General features: G+C 35.7%; 1 protein-coding gene across 3 annotated transcripts in view; it reads left to right on the top strand.

Moving 5' to 3' along the window:
• Nucleotides 1–21,107, top strand: part of GRIA4 (glutamate ionotropic receptor AMPA type subunit 4) — a 345,257-nt gene that overhangs the window by 261,909 nt on the left and 62,241 nt on the right. For 2 of the 3 annotated variants that reach the window (XM_045556700.1, XM_045556701.1), the window contains exons 6-9: nucleotides 5,458–5,616; nucleotides 10,116–10,283; nucleotides 11,520–11,624; nucleotides 17,987–18,097. In XM_045556700.1, coding sequence (XP_045412656.1) covers nucleotides 5,458–5,616; nucleotides 10,116–10,283; nucleotides 11,520–11,624; nucleotides 17,987–18,097 — 543 coding nt within the window. Of the gene's footprint in view, nucleotides 1–5,457; nucleotides 5,617–10,115; nucleotides 10,284–11,519; nucleotides 11,625–17,986; nucleotides 18,098–19,410; nucleotides 19,444–21,107 lie in introns of those variants that run through there. The other variant, XM_045556702.1, reaches the window with a different exon arrangement.

The following is a 21,107-nucleotide window of genomic DNA, read 5'->3' as shown; positions in this document are numbered from 1 at the left end:
AAAGTCCAAGCACTAGTCTACTTAAATCCTTTAGGATAAGCATTTACACCATTGAACTTGATGTGCAAAAAGCCCTTTAAGATTTTACCCCTACTTAACCCCAGAATTTCTTTCCTACTCCACCCTACATGTCCCTTCCGCAAACTGAACTAATTCCCAGACAGCTAATGTTGCTTTCTCCTTCACAGCTTTAGCTTAAGCTGTCATCTCAACAAGGAGGCATTTACCTCATCCAATCCTAATCAGTAGTCACTGTCAGTTCTTCCAGAAAGCCGTCCTTAAATATCCACTCCGATAGTCCCTCTTCTGGGTTCACAAACCACCCTGTGTACCAATAGTGTAGAATTCATTCATTTTTTCATTCACCAAATTATTATTTTACACCTCCTCTGTAGCAGATACTGTCCAACATCCTATTGCACAGCTGCAAATAGGACATTAGCACACTGCAAGTTCATTGAGGGCAGGAACAATGTCTCTCTCTCTTTTTTTTTTTATCATATAAAAGTGTCTTTATCCTTACTCTTTATCTGCTGAACCTCTGCTTATCCTCTAGCACTCAGCTTATGTCATTTTGTTTGTTTTGTTACCATAAATTGTTTTAATTTATCCTTAAAGATAGATGCTTATTTTATATGTTGGAAAATGAGGCTTAGAGTAATTTACCCAGGATCACACAGATTTTAAATCACAAAGACAGGTTTAAAGATCTGGCCTGTCTGGTTGCAAAGAATAAATAAACAACTTGTAAGTAGCAATAATGCCACCAAGTGACCATTCATTTAAGTATTTCCCGCACTACCCTTAAGGGGGATCTAACCTTAGACATATGTTGTTCTATGTTCATATTCATTCTTCCTTCAGCAGTCAGATCATTTAAATACGGCTGCCAATAGCAACCAGGGGCTGTTGTCATTTGTTCCTCCTGCCAGGGATATTCTTAGAATCTTTTTCTCATTTATATTTTTAATTTTTTAAAATGTATTCAGTTTGTACCTAGGAAAACATCTGGCTCTATCATAAAGACGTATAAAATTTTAAAATGTTCAGGATATATAATTTAAAATGAACTGAATCTATTCTTTACCTATCCCCCACCACACCACACACACATAGCCTTCACACCTCATTCAGAAGGTAAAGAATTTATGATATAAAGTGCAAAAGTGACTTGTCTACATTTAGGTTAGTTTCAGAGTGGAGACTAGACACTGTTCCCAAAATTTGCACTCTAGCATGTTTTTATTCAAGTGCAATGACCCCAGTTAAGATTCTATCAACTTGGTAAAATTGTGTTACTTTTTCCTTTGTGTTTCCTCTGTTGTTCAACTTTTCTGCATTAAGCATGTCTGACTCTACCATCTATCTACATGTGCATCAAAAGTGCATGCATGGCCGGATGCAGTGACTCACGCCTATAATCCTAGCACTCTGGGAGGCCAAGGCGGGAGGATTGCTTGAGCTCAGAAGTCTAAGACCAGCCTAAGCAAGAGCAAGACCCCATCTCTACTAAAAATAGAAAAATTAGCTGGACATTGTGGCATGTGCCTGTAGTCCCAGCTACTCAGGAGGCTGAGGCTGTAGGATCACTTGAGCTCAGGAGTTTGAGTTTGCAGTGAGCTATGATGATGCCACTGCATTCTACCCAGGGCGACAGAGCAAGACTCTGTCTCAAAAAAAAAAAAAAAAGTGCATACTTTAAGTCAATTTCTTTAAAAACTAAGATTTTTACCATTCAGTAGAATGGAAAAAATCAATAAAATAGATTCTCCCCATGCTATTTGATGTTACTTCTGTTAAATGCACCAGGGCTGTCTTGATGTAATTTAGTCAACCTAAGGACCTGAAATGCAAAACACAGCAGAAATATTATCTGAATTAGATAAAGCTTAAAGAATGAGCATTTATAAAACATCAATAATGTGATAGACATTAATTTACATAAATAGTCATCAGGATATCTGATACCTACAATTTCAAACATTTCCTTTTCCCCCAGAGGATGTATGAACTGCAAATGGAAATTAAAAGGAAAACCAAATTGGAAGTTAATCTGGAAAGGGTTCATTAACCATTGTGAAATCCAAGCAACATAGTAGCCCAGTTTCACAAGTAGAAAGCCTTTCCCCTCATTTCCCCCCACCCTCAGGAACATTAGTTACTTAGTTACTTAACCCCTGATCTCCCCAACTGTGAAGTAATCAGTTTGATTACAATGTTGCCCTAGAACCATGATATTCTTTGGGTAAAAACTGAAATCTAAATGGTCACCAAAGTAACTGTTTCTAAGAAAACTGCTTCACAGTCTAGATCCTATCGATTTTCTATATAAAATTATAAGAAAATGTATGAAAGGAAAAATATTGCCTGTACTCACACAGACATAGCTAAAATAAACTGAGCCACACACCATTCATTCAAATCATAACTGAAAGGGGTTTATAATCATACATGACAGTTTTCTCCTTTACCTTCAGCAGGATGGAATCAGAGAAATGTGGACTGTTATTTATCAACTAGACTTTGCATCAGATGATTTTTCTGAAGGCTGTAGATTTGCCTGCTTATCTTGCAGCTGTGGATAACACTGTGAAAGAAGGCTTGGCAGACCTTCTATTTCATTCATGGCTGAAAGAAAATAATAATGTCATCAATTAGCAACTAATGCAATAGTTGAATTACTGTGGCTTTTAGAAAACATTGGAATTATTTGACTGCCTGTGGGTCTGCCCTATAGTCTGGTAGAAGCAAACAAATGTTCCACTGACATTTTACTAGCTAGAGATTGATGGACAGTGTTTTTCCCATTTAAGGAGCATAGATTTGCTTTCTGGTGTCTAGTTTCTTCATCAATGAAATGAGAATGTTACTGATGAGCTGTCAAATTAGCTGGCACATAATAGGCATGAAATAAATATTTGTTGAGTGACTTAATTAATAATAGTGATCATTTACTGAATTCAAACCAAATGTGGTACTTTAGCATTATCATTCTCATTTTGCATGTGGGAAACCTAAGGTTAGAAAGTAACAGAGGTGGGATTCAAAGCCTGGGCCTTTTTGTGTACAGTATCACCTTGCCCTTCCTACAGACACTATGATAATTAATAAAATTAAAAACACAGGCCTCTTTGTAAGAATATTCAGGAGGCTAGGGTGAAAAAGGCAAATTCAGGAGTCAGTTTGTCTGGCTGGAATCTTGGCTGTACCTTATATTTGCTGGGTGGCCTTGAATAGTTTTGCTTGACCCCAATGAGCCTCAGTTTTCTTTCTTTCTTTTTTTTTTTTTGTTTGTATTGTTTTTTTTGAGACAGAGTCTCACATTATTACCCAGGCTAGAGTGAGTGCCGTGGCATCAGCCTAGCTCACAGCAACCTCAGACTCCTCGGTTTAAGCGATCCTACTGCCTCAGCCTCCCGAGTAGCTGGGACTACAAGCATGCGCCACCATGCCCGGCTAATTTTTTCTATATAGATTTTTAGTTGGCCATATAATTTCTTTCAATTTTTAGTAGAGACGGGGTCTCGCTCTTGCTCAGGCTGGTCTCAAACTCCTGACCTCGAGCAATCCACCCGCTTCGGCCTCCCAGAGTGCTAGGATTACAGCCGTGAGCCACCGCGCCCGGCAGAGCCTCAGTTTTCTTATCTGTAAGAAAAGGCTAATAAGAGGATCTAACTCATAACCTTGTGAGAAATGAACTAGATAGATAACCTGTGTAATGTGCTTAGCACAGTGCCTGGTACACAGTAAATTCAGCATCCTTATTAGCTACCAGCTCATATGCCTGGGTCTCTCAACAGCAATTTTGCTCAATTGCCAATAGACGTGTCTGTTTTTTCTTAGATAGCCAAACGCCAATGCACAGATGTTGGCTAGGAAGACAATCTCCTTCATTATAACATTATAAAGTAAGAGGAGGAGGAGGAAAAGGGAGTGGAGAGAGGAGGAGGAGGAGAGAGAAGAGAGAGAGAAAAAGAGAGAAAAGAGGGAAGGAAGAAAGGAAGGAAAGAAGAGAGGAGGGGAGGGAGGAATGAAGGAAGGGAGGAAGGGAGGAGGGAAGGAGGGAAGGAGGGAAGGAAGGAAGGAAGGAAGGAAGGAAGGAAGGAAGGAAGGAAGGAAGGAAGGAAGGAAGGAAGGAAGGAAGGAAACAAGTTTTCAAAAGTATGGCCAAGGTGCATTCATGACGGGCCACCCCAAGTCCTCATTGGTTCCTACTCTAACTGCAGGGTTACTTGTATGGATTTTACTTCCACCAACAGAATAGACAAAACAATTTTCCTTAATTCCTTCAGCAAAATTGAAGGATATTCACATTTTCAAAAGAACTGTACTAAATACAAAGAGAAAACAAATGGCTCAATTACATTTTCTACAAACACATGTGTGTATGTATGTGTGTGTTTTACTTTTCTCTGAGCTAATACCTTTGCCTTTATTAATTTACTTCCAAATATGCTTTTTGGCCTCTTCTTGCAATTATTTACTTGTTTTACACTTTGTGTTGAGTGTGTAGTTTTGTAATACACCTTAAGTACTTAGTGGAAAAAAAGGGGTCAGCTAAAAAACAATAGATAGATACATAGATACATGGATGATAGATAAACATAGATGGATGGATAAACAGTTAATAGATAAGAGAAAGATAGATATAGACAGATAACAGATAAATAGATAATAGGTAGTTGTAGATAGATGGATAATAGATGAACAGGTAGATGATAGATGGAAGGAAGGAAGGAGAGAAGGAAAGACTTTTTAGAACTTCTGAAACCTAGATAACTACCTCCAGGCCAAAAGAGAGGATACTCTTCCCTCCTAGCTTCTTCACTTCACCTAGTAGACACCTTTTTGGTTTTTTTTTCCACCACACAGAAGTCCATGAATGGCCCATCTCGCTCTCTTTTCTTGCACTACCATTTCTCAGGACTCTAAGGGCTGTAGTGATGAATGTAATCAAAGCTTTGACCCTCTCTGGTTCAAATTACCGGCTCTGTCTGCTTTTAAACCACTTTGTAACTAAACAAAAACCCCTTAAAATGGTCTCATCCATCACAGACTCAGAGTACCATAATACCTTGATATTACCTTCATATAGTACATGTCTGTACGTATCTACATCAGAGGGAAATTATGTACTTAACAAGGAGAGTTTCAATGCTATCATATTTGTTTCCTATATCCCCCTTCATACTTCATAAATGGCATTCAGAGGCATCCAAGAAATACTCCAGCTGAACCGAACTAAAAACATTTATATCCTTGTCTCATATATTGGATTTTGAATTACAGAATTTAACAGCCAAATCGACATAATTAGACTTTCCACCTCTTTTTAGCCATTTTTTATTAGAAATCTATTTGGATGTACATATTGGTCATTAATTCATGTTTCTATTGAAGAGCTGAATTGTATACTCATGAAATAAATTTAACAATCTTTTATATCGATTTTTATAGGGATTCAAGGATATTTCTCTTGAGAGGTTTATACACGGTGGAGCCAATGTTACGGGATTCCAGTTGGTAGATTTTAATACTCCTATGGTAACCAAACTAATGGATCGCTGGAAAAAACTAGATCAAAGAGAGTATCCAGGATCTGAGACTCCTCCAAAGGTATTTGTTTTTATGTAATGTGTTGTTGATATTTTAAAATGTTAAGATAGAAAGTTCCTTATGCAGTTCTTCCATTAACATTTTGTCATAAATCACCATCTCTGGCTTAGGAAAGAAGCATTTTGTCATTATGATGGTACAGTATAAGCCCCTAATCATTTTTAAATTTCTATATTTAAGAGTAAAGTTGTTAGACATTAGCTCAGTTTAGTATTATTATTATAATAGTTTACATATGAATTTCCTTGAAGAAATTGTATGTTTTTAAAAAAATTTTGTTAATTAAATATTTCCATCAGTAACTTTTCTACCTGGATGAAAACTGTATATGCAAAGTGATTTATAACAAGTAGGTAAATCGGGAAATTGGTAGAAATGTAAAATGTGCAAGCTTCTGTAAAATTTCTCTTTCAGTGTAAAGTTAAAGTATCGAGTTGTTTGATTTTTTTGTCTGACAACATTGCAAAAGTATGTTATTAATATTTGCAAAAAAAGCTGGCAAATTTCTGATTACAAGTACATTTTTTCTCACCTCAAAAGATAGATGACTTTCTTAGACATCATGTAAATTATGGCATAATGTTTCCTAAATTTCAACTTAGTGGTTTTGAGCTCCTACTTAATAAGGCATCATCATCATCATCATCATCAACATTTACTAATCTCTCACTGAATGAGTGTATTCCAGTAAAAAGTTTTATATGTAATTTGAAAATTCAAGCCCAGAAAAACTAAAATCTAGAGGTAGAGAGTCTCAGCTCTTTCAGTTCCTAATTATAACATTTTTTCCTACTGGTTATGTCAATTTCTCCTTTGTGATACTGGAAGTTGGCTATCTAGCCATACCATCTTCACTATATTATAGAATTATGGGTTTTTGAAACAGAGCATTTATTGAATGTCCACTATTTGCCAAGCACTGTGGTCCAACCCTCTGATTTACAGATGAATACATGCAAGATAGTAAATGGAATTGTTAATTGGCTATCCTTGAGTCAGGGACCAGATTCATGGAATACCCAGGACAGAATCATTTTAATGTCTCCTATTTGACAATCTCTAGCTAGACTTGTTTGTGCTACAGCTTTGGGCTCTTTGTTGTATAAAAATCTATATAATTCTCTCATCATTCACACCTCTTGGCATGATGTTAGGTACTGGGTGGCCATTTAATAAATATATACAGTACAGTTATTTCTGTTTATTCATGGCAGTCACATTCTATAATGTCTCTTCAAATACTGAATGAGCGTATATTCAACCATTGCTCTCAGGGGAAACATAGGGTTATGCTGTGCCGACCTCTTGTTACAGACTTTTTGTCAACCGATTAGTACATAACCTTGTTTTATGTGTGTTACTGTTTTAAGAAACCTTACTTAATATATTGTTGGTTCATTAACATTGAACTCTTGGCCAGCATCACTGTGACTCACGCCTGAATGAAGCTTATTTAACATGCGTATTTTCTCCATAAGGCGCATCACAGCCTTCTTGCGCTTAGAAACACTAGACAGCACTTCCTTCAACACTGTGCTTTCAGGCCATTTTAAACAGTGAAATCATCAGCAAAAAAGCACAAAACTGCAGAAAACATGGTACTAAATAGACCACAAAAAGGACACTTGTATGAAAGCAGAAACAAGAAAACAGTGTTTCCTTGTTCAGCTGCAGCTGGGACCTTGCATGTTGGATAACTCCAAATTTTTACCACTCCACATATTCACAAATAACCCCAAAAGTGCCACGAGTATTGATTTGGGGGGGGAGGTCACAAATAAATGTTAGCAAGTAGGAAAATTCAAAAATATAGAATCAACAAATAATGATGATTGCTTGTAATTAATTAAATTGTCCTTTAATTGTTTAGTATTTCAATCAAGATTAAAAGTGGGATTTCTGATCTTGTCATTTCTCTGTTTTTGAAAAAAGAAACCTTCTGGAATAAATATCTCCCATGGTATAGGCCAAACAAGTCTTTCCAATGGCATCATGACCTGCTGCTCGCTTTCCGATCCTCCAGCTAAACTGAGCTGCCCTGCGTTCTTCCACTCCTTATTAGTCGCTGTGTCTTCCTCCTTCTCTTCCACCTGTCCAGATCCAACCATCTTCCAAGGCTTTATCCCAAATTCCACTTTCTCTACAAAACTTTTTCTTATTTTTCCAGTAAATATGATTCCTTTCTTCTTTGTGCTCTCCATAATATTTTATTGTGTAATTCTCATCAAAGATGTACCATAGTTATTTTGTATACTTAATGGTTCACTTCTACAAACTCCTCTGGGGTAGCAACCATCTATTACTACTACTCACCTTCGTAGTTCTTGTGATTTCTAACCAGTGTCTGGTACATTTTCAATGAGCTCTCAGATACGATATGAAATTTCATCCTTATAATCACCACAGGAGATAGTCATTATTATCTTGTTTTATTTGGTTTCGCTCTGTTCCATGCTCCATAGCTGAAGAACGTGCTCCATACCCCCAACGAGCCTATGAGTAGCAGAATTAGAATTCATCCCAGCTCTTTCTTCTCTAAGCCCATACTCTTCCCACTGCACTATGATTCTGAGCAACTCTGTCTTGTTATCTACAAACCTTGCTAAACAGAACTCATTCCACCATTCTATTTGCCCTGCCCCAAAGTGAAATGTTTAATGAGAATTTTCTAGATGCCATTTAGAAGTTGTGTGCCCATATATATGGCTCCCTGGACTGTAGCACAGTAAGACACATGGAAAAGAATTACATCTTTTGAAAAGGTAAAACTGGTTTAAACTATTACTTCTTTCCATCCATCAGCTCTATGACCTGTCAAATTCCAGGCCTTTGCCGCTCTGACTGAATGTCTGCTTTGTTCTGCACTGCACTGTGTGATGTGTTCTTTTATCTAGTTCACTTATTCTATAAAAATGGATGGACTTTTTAAGAAACACAGCAAGTGCATTTGCTTTTTGTTGCCATCTCTTTCTCTCTATTGAAAAAACAGCAATATTTTTCTTTTCTCCTCTCTTGGTCCTGAAATACCAGCATTGCGTTTTCATTTTGCCCTTTATGCCTTTAGTGACTTTCACTTTATTTCTTGTTTTTATGTTCTTGCTTTACAAAAAGATGATTTGATGGCTTTCTCTACTCAGAGATGTATTGGTTCGGGCAGGGGAGAAGGAATGATCATTTTTGGTGTAGGACTTTGCTTACCCACCTTAATTTCCCTCAGCTACCCCATCCCAACTGTGAGGTGGCATGCCTGTCCGTAAGCCTGTTCTGGCATGTCCCTGGAGGGATATATAGCAAAGCTCTTAATTTGCATGGTTCTTCTAAATCCTTCTAACACAAGCATTTTAATTAGGTCCTATGCTATCGAAAAGTTCTTTGTTAGAATTAATATTCCTTATTTTATCCATGCTTTAGTTTTTCTCTTCCCTGGAATGCTGTCTGCTATGCCTAATGTTCATGCTTCATAAGTTGATGTCTACAATTGGAATTTCAATCTTCATTTATAAGCAGAAAATCAAGGAGATCATCTTCCACTTTCCACAACATAAACCTACTGCTGGTACAGGCATTGACTGTGTTAATCATATGGAATTGACCATATGGAATTTCTGAAAGAGATAGTGTAGTTTTTGTCATGACTAGTATTTGCTGCTCTGCCATGCTTCAAGAAAATTGTGCTCTATTGCCATGTGTTTAGTAAATCTCTAATCAAACTCTATTTAAAGTGATGCCCTGTTCTTTTTTATTTTCAGCTTAAACAAGTTGCATTTTCACCTCAGTCTTTCCTCACTTCCTCTCCTAACCTTAATAATCTTTTCTTGGGGGCTCCCTCTTTTCCCAACAAGAAGCATGAGGTGTTCATCAGAATGCAGGGTCTATACTACATATCTCCACTTTGATCCTAGGATACATTGGAAACTTAAAGAAATGACTTAACTTTCCTGTGCACACTCATTGGGTATAACAATACCCATTCCTGTTTAGCACAGTGACTGGTGCATACACATTTGTTGAATAAGTAGATGTTATTTTTGGCATCATATATCTGAATAACAATAAATGGTTCCATTCATTCTCCTGGGAGGCTGAACAAAGATACATACTTCAAGCTCAACTTGCACAGCAACTGACTTCAGGACAGGCGGCAGCAACACTGCACTTAGCCTTTTATACTTTAGCTGTCTATGCTTGGACACAATAGGACAATAGGAAGACCTCACCTAAAATTCTTTCTTCTTCCAACTGATGGAAAAATTGTCCATTAGAATTTTTATTTTTCAGGGTGGGATTTCTCCTTTTGAAGTCAGGATGATAAGTGTTGGCATAAAGTCTATGTATTAAAGTAAGAAGAAAAATTTCTGAAGCCAGAGTCAATTAATTATCAGTAATTTAACTGTACTAAAGACAGGATGGTGCTGTATGTCATAAACCCACAGAGCCCCCATTCCCAGGGCTTGATAAGATTTTAACATTTGCCGCTATCATCATTTTCGCTTGGTTAGTACACCTCTGCTCTAACTTATGATGGAGTCCTTGTGATGGCCGAAACTTTCCGAAATCTTAGAAGGCAGAAAATCGATATCTCGAGGAGAGGAAATGCTGGGGATTGTCTGGCAAATCCTGCTGCTCCGTGGGGCCAGGGAATTGACATGGAAAGGACACTCAAACAGGTAACTCACAGTTTTACTTAAGCTCAATTTATTTCATGGTCTTGTTTAAGTTGAATGTTCAAGAAAACAGACTAATATATCTGAGCATAAATATATATATAACAATTGCTATTTTAATATATCAAGACTTCATCATTTTTGAGACACTTCTTCATAGAATACAGAGTAGAATCTTGCTATTTATATATTATGTGGATGCAGAGTCCAGATAAATTAGGTTATGCTATGGTAATAAACAATCCCAAATCCCAGTGGTTTAAAACAACAAGGGAGCTTTGCTCACTCAGACATACCCTAGATTAGCAGGGACACTCTGTTCTTTGTAGTCAGGGATCCAGGCTGGCAGAGCAGCTACCATCTTGGATGCTGCCAAGGGAAATAGATAGTTGTGGGGAGATTTTGAATTGGCAATTAAATACTGTGGCACTTGTCATGTCTATTTACAGCTCAGGTGTCATAAAGAGTCTCATAGGTCTAACTAACCACAAGGGGTTCAGGAAGTACAAGCCTACCTTGGACCCAGAATGCAAAGGAACAAGAATATTTAGCAAACACACTGTTGACTGACTACCTAAATAGATCTTTAAATTACCTTGTAACCTTGGATTAAATAATCAGTCCATTATAGTCTTTTATAGTTATACTGACACTATTTTTCAAATAAGGGTGTGTATATACATATATATTTTTTTTTTAATATTACAGGTTAAATCTTCCAAAATGCCATGAGTTCAAAATATAAGTAAAAGTGAACTAACAGTAAATTTGGAATAGAATATATTTGAATATTTTCAAAAATGTATTTCTATGTTTCAGCTTCTTATATCTTAACTTTAATAGTAGAGAGGTAAAAATATGATCTGGCGTGGGTATCCGGGCTATTTGATTCATTATGTGGATATATAGATAAAACTGAAAAGTAACTGTAAACAAACCATATTTCCATTCCTATAAAAATACTTTATAATTGAGGAGGAATTCTGTTAGTTAAAATGGAAACTTTATAATATTAAAAACAAATAAGACATATTAATCTTCTATGTATATAGCAGACTTGCTTATATATCCCTTTGATATTCCTCTTTCATATTCTATCCCAACAGCTCAAACACCCAATAGCATTTCAGTAAGCTGATTATACACATTCTTGTGTAGTCATAGCCTAGCAGATGAATTTGAGATTTCTATAAGTGAAATGGCAAATGAATACATGTGTGGGTTTTCTTTTTCTCTCAGGTTCGAATTCAAGGGCTGACAGGGAACGTTCAGTTTGACCACTATGGACGTAGAGTCAATTACACAATGGATGTGTTTGAGCTAAAGAGCACAGGACCTAGAAAGGTGAGCCACAGTCAAACTGAAGGGAAAAAAAGAAAATTCTTTGTTTTTGTGTTTGCATTTGACATTTTTAAAGATTTCTAGGAGAAAGATAGCTGGACATTCTACACTTCGTTTTTTTTTTTTCAATATGAGCACTTACAAATACTGTAGTACTTTCTTGATAATCTATGCTGAGATAAATTCTTGCATCATGTAATTGATATTTAATGATATGATAAAGCTGAAACAAAGTAATTTATGCACTGTTTATATCCTTTATCCAAAATGGAAGCAATATTTTGGGGGGAAGGGAAGCTCAGCAAAACAAATCCCAAAAAACAAAATATACTCCACAGGACCGAACACAGTGCAATAAAAAGGTATAAGCATCTCTATGTAGTCGTTTATGAAATCGTTAAAAGCAGTATAAAGAAAACTACTTCTAAAGCATCTAAAAGGTGCTTTATACAATGGAACCACACAACCCCACCACAGTAATTGTTAATATAAGTGTTTTATAGCTAACACATATAATTTTTAACATTCCTTTTCTTTAGGATTAGCTAGGATGCTCAAGGAAAGAGAGATTGAAATTGACCTTATCTAAAAGCTCTATTTGTTTCAACACTTGGCTGTTTAGAAAAACTTTCCAAAATATACTTCCTTGCTTTAATGTAATAATGATAGCTATAATTTATGAAATGCCTGTTAGGTCCCCAGCCCTGGACTTGATGCTATGTATAATTTAATCATCATAACAAACCTATAATTTGAGTATAATCTCCATTTTTTCAAATGAGAAAATTATGGGCCAGTAAGTTATTTTCTCTGAAACCTGTAAGTGAGAAAACAAAGATTTTCGTTCAGATATGTCTGACACCAGAGCGTTTCCATATGATGCCCCACCTGAGTAGACCCTGCTCTAGGGGAGTTTATATTCTAGTAGGGTAGGAAATAAGAAGTTCCAAATGACAATTAAAGGGAAGGCATGTGAAATTTCTTTTTTTATTTCAATATATTTAGGGAATACAAGTGCAGTGTTGTTACACGGATATACCTTATAGCAGTGAGGTCTGGGCTTTTAGTGTACCCATTACCTGAGTAGTGTACATTACATCCAATAGGTAATCACCCTCTTCCCATTCTCCCAACTTTGAAGTCTTTGCTATCTGTTATCCCACTCTGTATGATCATGTGTACCCATAGTTTAGTTCCTACTTTTAAATAACAACATGTGGTATTTGATTTTCCATTCCTGAGTTACTTCACTTGGAATAATAGCCTACAGTTCCACCAAGTTGCTGCAAAGACATTATTTCATTCTTTTTCATGGCTGAGTATTATTCCATGGTATAGATATACCACATTTTCTTTGTTCTCTCATCACTTTGTGGACACTTAGGTTGATTCCATACTTTTGCTATTGTGAATAATAATGTGATAAACATATGAGTGCAGGTGTCTTTTTGATGTAATGACTTCTTTTCCTTTGGGTAGATACCCAGTAGTGAGATTGCTGGATCAAATGGTAGATCTACTTTTAGTTCTTTGAGAAATCTCCACACTGTTTTCCATAGAGGCTGTACTAATTTACATTCCCACCAACCATGTATAAGTGTTCTCTTTTCATTACATCTGCCCCAACATCTATTGTTTTTTGACTTTTTAATAATGGCCATTGTGACTGGGATAAGATGGTATCTCATTGTGGTTTTAATTTTCATTTCTGATAATTAGTGATGTTGAACATTTATTCATATGTTTGTTGCACATTTGTATATCTTCTTTTGAAAAATATCTGTTCATGTTGTTTGCCCACTTACTAATGGGCTTATTTGTTTTTTGTTTTTTGTTTTTTTCCTTGCTGAGTTGTTTGAGTTCTTTGTAGAGTCTAGCTATTAGTCCTTTGTTGGATGCATAGTTTGCAAATAATTTTCCCATTCTGTAGGTTTTCTGTTTACCCTGTTGATTATTCCTTTTTCTGTAAAGAAGCTTTTTAGTTTGATTAAGTGGCATTTGTTTATTTTGGTTTTTATTATATTTGCTTTGGGGCTCTTAGTCAGAAATTCTTTGCCTAGGCCAATGTCAAGAATACTTTTTCCTAGGTTTTCTTCTGAATTTTTATCTAAAGCCATGTAGCAACAACCTACTGATCTTAAACAGACAGACAAAAACATACACTGAGGAAAGGATACTCTATTCAGTCATTGATGCTGGGAAAATAGGATAGCCATATGCAGAAGAATGAAACTGAATCCCTATCTCTCACCATAAACAAAAATTAACTCAAGATGGATTAAAGACTTATATGAAAGTCATGTGGAATTTCTAAAGAGGAAAAGATCACTTTCTCTTTAGCTGGAAGAAAACAAAATTAAGGAAGGCTGCATGGAGGAAGTGGGATTTAAAGTTAGCCATGAAGTTAGAGTTTGGATATATTGAAATGGAAGAGGCAACAGTGTGAGGAAAGGCTTGGAGGCAGGACAGTTAAGGTCATATATGGAAAATAGCAAAGGCTTTCTGAGATGCGTTTTGCTCCAGACTCTTATGTGAGTATGCTTCTGGATGTATGAGAAGGAGAAATCTGGAGCTGTCATGAAAACCACCTCCAGCTTTTCAGCCCCTAGTGCCATCCCTCCTTGTGGGTAGGCTGCCGGCCAATACACAGTAGGCCAGAGCCTACCTGATCCAGATTAAGTATGGCAGGAGATGGACGACAGCTGGGGAGGCCCAGCTGCACTGCATGACAGGCAGGCTCCTCTAACAAGATTGCCCAAAGCAAGGGAAGGAGATGCTCCCAGAAGAACCCACTCTGCCAACACACAGCTAGCAACAAGAAAGAAAGAGGCCTGTCTTAAACAAAATCCCTGTGCTAACTGTGGAGCAGACAGAATATTCCACAGGCCCTAAGAACACTAACAGGTGGACAGAGGTAAGACAAGCCCACCCTCCTGCCACACACCAGATCTTGCAAAATTAGCTGTTTAAGCAGAGCTTTTTAAAATGCAAAAAAAAAAAAAAAAAAAAAAACCAGTTCCATATTTTACAAAACAGTAAGTGCAGAAAATCAAATGGTTCTCCATAAAAGAAAGAAAGCTGGTGGTAACTACCAGTGGTATCAGGTGGGCTTTTTATAGTACTGAGTCTTTTCATGGCCTGTTGAACCTTGATGGTAGCAAAAATTAAGATTTTTGGAGGACAAAGTTAAAGAGTAAGTGGGGAGAGTGATGAACAGGACATCTTCACACCCAGCTGACATTCATCTAAGGCCCTTAAAAGAAATATGGAGTGTGAAATGGTGTAGACTCATCTATCTTCATTTTTCCGTGGCAACGATCAACTTGGGCATTGTGTCAGGAATATTAAACTTAAAAATGAGCCACTGTGAAAAACACTATGCTGGTGAGATTGGCAGTATGTCTGAGAAGTGAGCAATCGTTCTTATAAATTGAACACTTGCCAGCAAGGGAGCTATCTTTGAAAATAGATCAGAGAGTCAACCCATCAGTTTGTCTGACTTCTGTAACAGGAAAACTGATTGAGAGTCTCATTAAGCAGAAGCCACAAAGCTCTTTCTGAAGTCCTGGCTCCTAAGTACAGCAGAATCTTCTTATCATTCTGGTGACCCCCCAGGGCTCCACAGGGAATGCTCCAGGACCAGACTTGCATGGATTCAGGAATTTTTAATTGTAAAAATTTCATTTATTGAGAGCAGGTTATATGCCGGACACTGTAATGGAAAATTGATGCGCATTTTTATATTTAATCCTCATGACAACCTAAAATAAGATATAGATATAGATACTTTTTCATTTTATAGAAGAGAAAAGTAAGGTTCAAAGAAACTGAGTAACCTGCCCAGGGATGCTCAGCTAGAGAGAGGTAGAGCTGCAGTGAAAATCAAAATTCCTGCATCTCCACAGCTCGCTGTCTTGACTGCTGTGAAACAGCATCAGTCTCAGTGCCTATAAGGGTTCTCTTTAGGGATGGTGTGGGAATTAGGTCCGATTTCTCAGGGCAGGTCTGGTCAAAGCAGCTCTCCAAGGAACCAACTTTGAGTAGAACAGGGGCTCCTCACAGCCCCTCCTTACCCACTCCCTATGTTCTGGGAAGGCCAAGACCCCTGTAAATAGAGAGACATTTGCTCGCACATTTTATTATGGTTATATTTGCATACAAATCACCTTTAGAGGTCCAAAGAAAATGAATGTTTTTCTGATATCCCTTGTCCATTTTGTAATTTAAATGCTTCCATATTTTTGCTCTAGCATTGCAAAGCCACTTTTCACCCACTTTCTGTCTCTAGGAAAAAATACGTATTTCCCTATCTGATTAAATGAGGTAAGGAATAGGAAAAGTTCTCAGTAACTACAAAATGTTGTGAAGAACTGGAGAGAGAATCCCCATCTCATGTGATGCTGTAGGGCCAAACTTTACAATTCCTTTCTTTAGGAATTGACCTCTGTGAGGTCTTACTTCTCACTAAGTCCAGGTTCCACATGAAATCTACCATCAATTAGTACCATATCACAAAGCATGGCTTACTTTTTTCAACAGAATTATATGTAGATATAAAGCAAGAAAATAAAATGTTGCTTATTAATTTGCCAGCACTTCTGAGTCATTTATCTTTTAGAGAGGATAGTTGTAAACCCACAGAGTAGTTCTTAAATGCAAAATGTCAAGGTCTTGCCAGTATCTGAGGACTCTCCAAAATGTATCCCAGATTTTTTTCTGTTGTGGGATTCACTAGTAAAGAAAAATTGTCTTTCCTGAAAATGAGCTGCTGAGAACGGCAGGATGGCTGCATCTTAATGGAGTGCTAAACTGTAAAACTCATTTTCATGTCATATAACTGTCCTGTGGAAAGGAGAATTAACAGGAAGCAACTGACATGTCCTAAAGTACACATAGGAATTGAGGTATACTCAAGTATACTAAGAGGTATACTGGTTCTTAAATTTTTCACACAATTATTAAATAAATGTCAGCTAGAAATGGATCCACATGGACAACCGAAAATAATTGCTGATCTTACGTATACCATAATTTTAGATCAAACCAAGAAGTAGAGCAAGCCATGTTCATGAAAATTCTTTTTCTCCATCTGTTCTGTTATTGAAGTATATATGCAATACTTGTGAATAATATAGTGGCTCTTTCTGACATGTTAACACTTACTTTATTTTGATATGCTCATAAATACTAACATGGCAGTTAAGAAACTTGGACGAGGCAAGGGAGACTTCCAAAACATATTAGAACACGTAGTGAATACAAACCAGTGAGCGAATACATACATTTTATTGAAGACATGAGTTTTATCAACTGCATCAAGAAATTCAAGAAAGAAGTTTGGCAGTCATTAAATGAACACCCATTTTGGGAAGCTGTGCAGCTTAATAGCCAAGTGTGTGGACTTAGTGCCATGCAGACTTTAGTTTTGATTTCTGGCCCCACTAAAGTGTAACCGTGTGTAATTTATTTAACCTTCTAAAATGGGTCCTCATCTCTAAAATGTGGATAATAATTGCACCTACTCTACATTTACCATGTGTATTAACTTTAAGATGCATATTTTTGAAAGTTCTGAATATAATTTCTGCCCCAAAGCACTCAATATGTGGTAGCCATTATTATTACTTAAAGGCCTGCATGAATCAAAGAATCCTCAATTTTCATTCAGATTCCATTGTAGTTGACTACTTTTTAAAGTGCTTAACTACTTAATTTATTTTATGGGAAAGGGTTTGTTTTACTTCTGAATCAGAAAAATTATATCATAATTTTAAAATGCAAAAAATACAAACTTAAATGTAATTTTTGAAAGTAAAAATATTGTTCTTTAATATTCATCTCTGATATAGTTAGCATTTCAGAAATGGTAAGATTCTTATATTGTGGTTAGGTTATATCAAACCCAAACCTACTTCTATACTGATTTAAAAATATACAGATTTCCTTTGCTTGAAAATATCCTATACATGTATTTTTTTAAAATAATTCTGGCTATTCCCTTTACCTTGTGCCCTGTAACTTTACTGATAAAGTCATACAAATTAATTTTAAGGCATACAAGTCCATCTCACTAGAAGAGAGGATCAACATACAATGAATGATGCTCCATGTGTGTTTATACTCCTTTTGGAACCACCCATTCCCAATGTCTTGGCTACTCCATGATTGTAAATTATAAATTTACCAGATATGTAACAAAGCAGAAAAACTGGTTTATCATCAATTAAGAAAATTTGCAAACACTTTTTTTAGTTGCATTTTAATTTTTTTTTGTTTGCATACTTATTTATACCCTTCATTGTTCTAAGAATAATTAGAATAAACTTTACTAAAATATGTTTTCAAGCATTTTCTCTATTTTGTAGGTTGGTTACTGGAATGATATGGATAAATTAGTCTTGATTCAAGACGTACCCACTCTTGGCAATGACACAGCAGCTATTGAGAACAGAACAGTGGTTGTAACCACAATTATGGTAAGTTTCGGTCTATGCTTTATGGTGTTCCATTTTGTCCATAGGCAATTGTAACCCCCCAGCTATGGGGAACAGGGAGGGTGAAAGCTGAATCTCAGCAGTGATGACACTGGTGTTCTGATCCACAAAAGTCTATTAAGGCTTTGAATAGATTTGTCCTGAGCTTTGAGAACATTCAGTACTTTTATTTGTATTATCTTTTGTTGCATTGTTGTTCTTGGAAAAATGCTCAGATGTTAAAAATTTAGACTGTCAAACTCTAGTTGGAAATGTATGAAATGCTAAGATCCCAAAACACAAAATAACAAACATGACAAAGGTCAACAACCAATCACATAAAAATATCCAGTAGTAAACATCACATTATTATTGTTATTATGTTTTTAAAAACATCGATGTAATAATAGTTAATAGTGTTTAAAATTATAATTTTCAGGTAGCTTAATCATCAGATTATGCTTTGCATTGTCTGTTTATAATAGTGGAGATGTGAATGTGAAGATTTTAATGAGCATGTTTATATAACTAAATGCTTTCAAAATTAATTTAGTTTTACTTTATTTTTAATGTGGAAAGGGTTTTTTTGCACCGATTATTTTTCTCATTGACCCATGAGAAATACATAGTATAATTTATTGAACTTCTAGGAATTACAAAAACTATGACTGCTTCATTGGATTGCATCATGAAATGAAAAATACTCTAAATTCTAAGCCTGCTTTCTCAAAGAGATTCTCATGAAATTACCTTTTAAATAATAGAATATCATATATATTTTTCTCTTCTAAAGTCAAACATGCCCTTTAGAGTCAATGCTAGTCAAAGGAGATCAACAATCGGTGACCTTTTCTATCTAATGTAAAGTTATATATCCTCAGCTCACTGTCTCTGTAGGCAAAACATATTTTACATTATTTATGGAAGCCCTTACTCTAAATGAAAGTATTTTATGTAATTTAGTTTTCAGTTTTCATAATTTTAGTTTTAGGTTTTTAGTAATGTCAAGTTGTTTCCAAAAGTGACACTGAGGTCAAAGCATGAAAATGCCAGCGAGAAGCTTTCAACTGTTGAAATTAGTTTTATCTGTGTTGCATCACCAGTTAGTAATTTAATGTACTCTGACAAGCCTTGATCATAAGTTCATGATTTTAGAATGCAAACCAACCAACAGCAGTTTGTGTGTAAACCTTCTAACTTAATTGTGTAATATTTGCATGGGACTTGAAAAGCAATATATATATATATTTCTTTTCCTAAAAAAAAAAGACACAATAATGGAAAGTCATACTTCAGTACAGTCCTCCTCTTTTCAGCCTCTGATGAAGAATCCTATTTTAAGAAATTGATCAAGAAAGAAAAGAGTTCCACGCTGTTCGACCATTCCTAACTAAGGCTCAAGTCTTGTTCTCCACTGTAGTAAATTTAAGCTTATTTTTCATGTGGGATTCTTCTTGGATGACCAACTCTGGACTACCAGAAAAAAAATAAATTTTTTTAAAGTTCTGTGACTTTTCTGAGATGCTAGAACACAAGAAGAGTTAATCTTCATCTTTCTCAAGAAAATAAATAGATGTTGAAAAAGAATCACTTAGAGATTCTGACATATCAGTTCCCACCTATATCTTGAAATGAGGTCATTGTATGTAAATGATGGAATTATATCACTCCTATTTCCAAGGGTAGATTTTCTATCAGTAAATATCTCTGAATTTATGTGCATGTTTTCTGAACATATATGGCTGTTTTCTTTAAAGAATTTTTTGATATTTGCCTGTTCTGTGTTAAATAAAGTGTTTTAATGTGCATTATAGGTGTAATGTAGAGAATTTCCTCTCCATCCCTGTTATTAAAGGGGTGGACATGTAATTCTTAAAACCAAAATACCGAATTAACTTTGCAAGCATGGCTAGTTTTCAGGAAGCATGCTATCAAAAAATAAGTAAAAATGACTGAAAACATCTGTTTCCTGTATATATAAAGAATATGCTGTAAAGTTACCTGTTTGACAGTGATGCCATCAATATTTTTGCTATCAAAATAGTACAATGCTAGTATCTGTCTTTTTGTATGAAAATGTAATCTTTATATAAATAATACCTCTGCTATTTGCAACTGCATAATCATTCAGTAATTCAAAAAGACATACTAGAATCCTTTCCCTGAGAGTGCTCTTTGTATGTGCTCTTGTTGAAAATTGTAGATCAGGAGCTATAACATCCCCACCACCTCATTCCTTTTGAAAGAAATACAGTTCCTTGTAGATGAATGAGATACTGGCATCTGCATGGAATTCAGTTGAACACTCTCAACACAGATGGAGATGGCTAGACATTGTAATATGTACCATACAGATACCTAGATACAGAAGAAGGCTGAGAGTGTGCACTGGAAATCATTCATTTTGATTGAAATTGATACGGTGTTGCTGTTCTTCCATTTGTCTTTCCTTTGTGTATGTTGTTATTTATATGTTGGTACACTGTAATGATATATGCTATTGTTAAATAAAATTGATTGATAAATTCAGCTATTTATAAATATTCATTGAGCGTCTGCTATTTGCTAGGCACAATAATAGGCCCTGGGGATATGTCAGAGAACAAAACAGATAAAAATCCTGCACTCAACGGAGCTTATAGTCTAGGGAGAGAAAGTAGACAAGAAACATAATTAATAATTATATTAGCTATCTTTTATAAATAAAATGTGGCATTAGCTTTTTATACTTTTGAAATTTATTTTTTCTTATAACAGCATTGTATATCTATAATATGATCTTCATTTGAATAATGAGTTTATTCTATATGAATACTGAATTTAACATAGCTAAAACTAAATAGAAAATAAAATTGACAATATCATCACTTTTTATCTTTGTCTTATTGACTAAAAATTTATAAAATTTGTAATATTCATGACTCTGACTATACTGATTTAACTTTTTTGTATTCAAAGTAATAATTTTTGCAACTTAAGGAAGCCAAATCTATGCCATGTAGTTTGGATAAGT

This window comes from Lemur catta, chromosome 7 (assembly GCF_020740605.2).
Source record: "Lemur catta isolate mLemCat1 chromosome 7, mLemCat1.pri, whole genome shotgun sequence".
NCBI classification, from domain to species: Eukaryota; Metazoa; Chordata; class Mammalia; order Primates; family Lemuridae; genus Lemur; species Lemur catta.
Note: the sequence above shows the minus strand (reverse complement) of the source record. Positions and strands in the feature narration are given on the sequence as shown.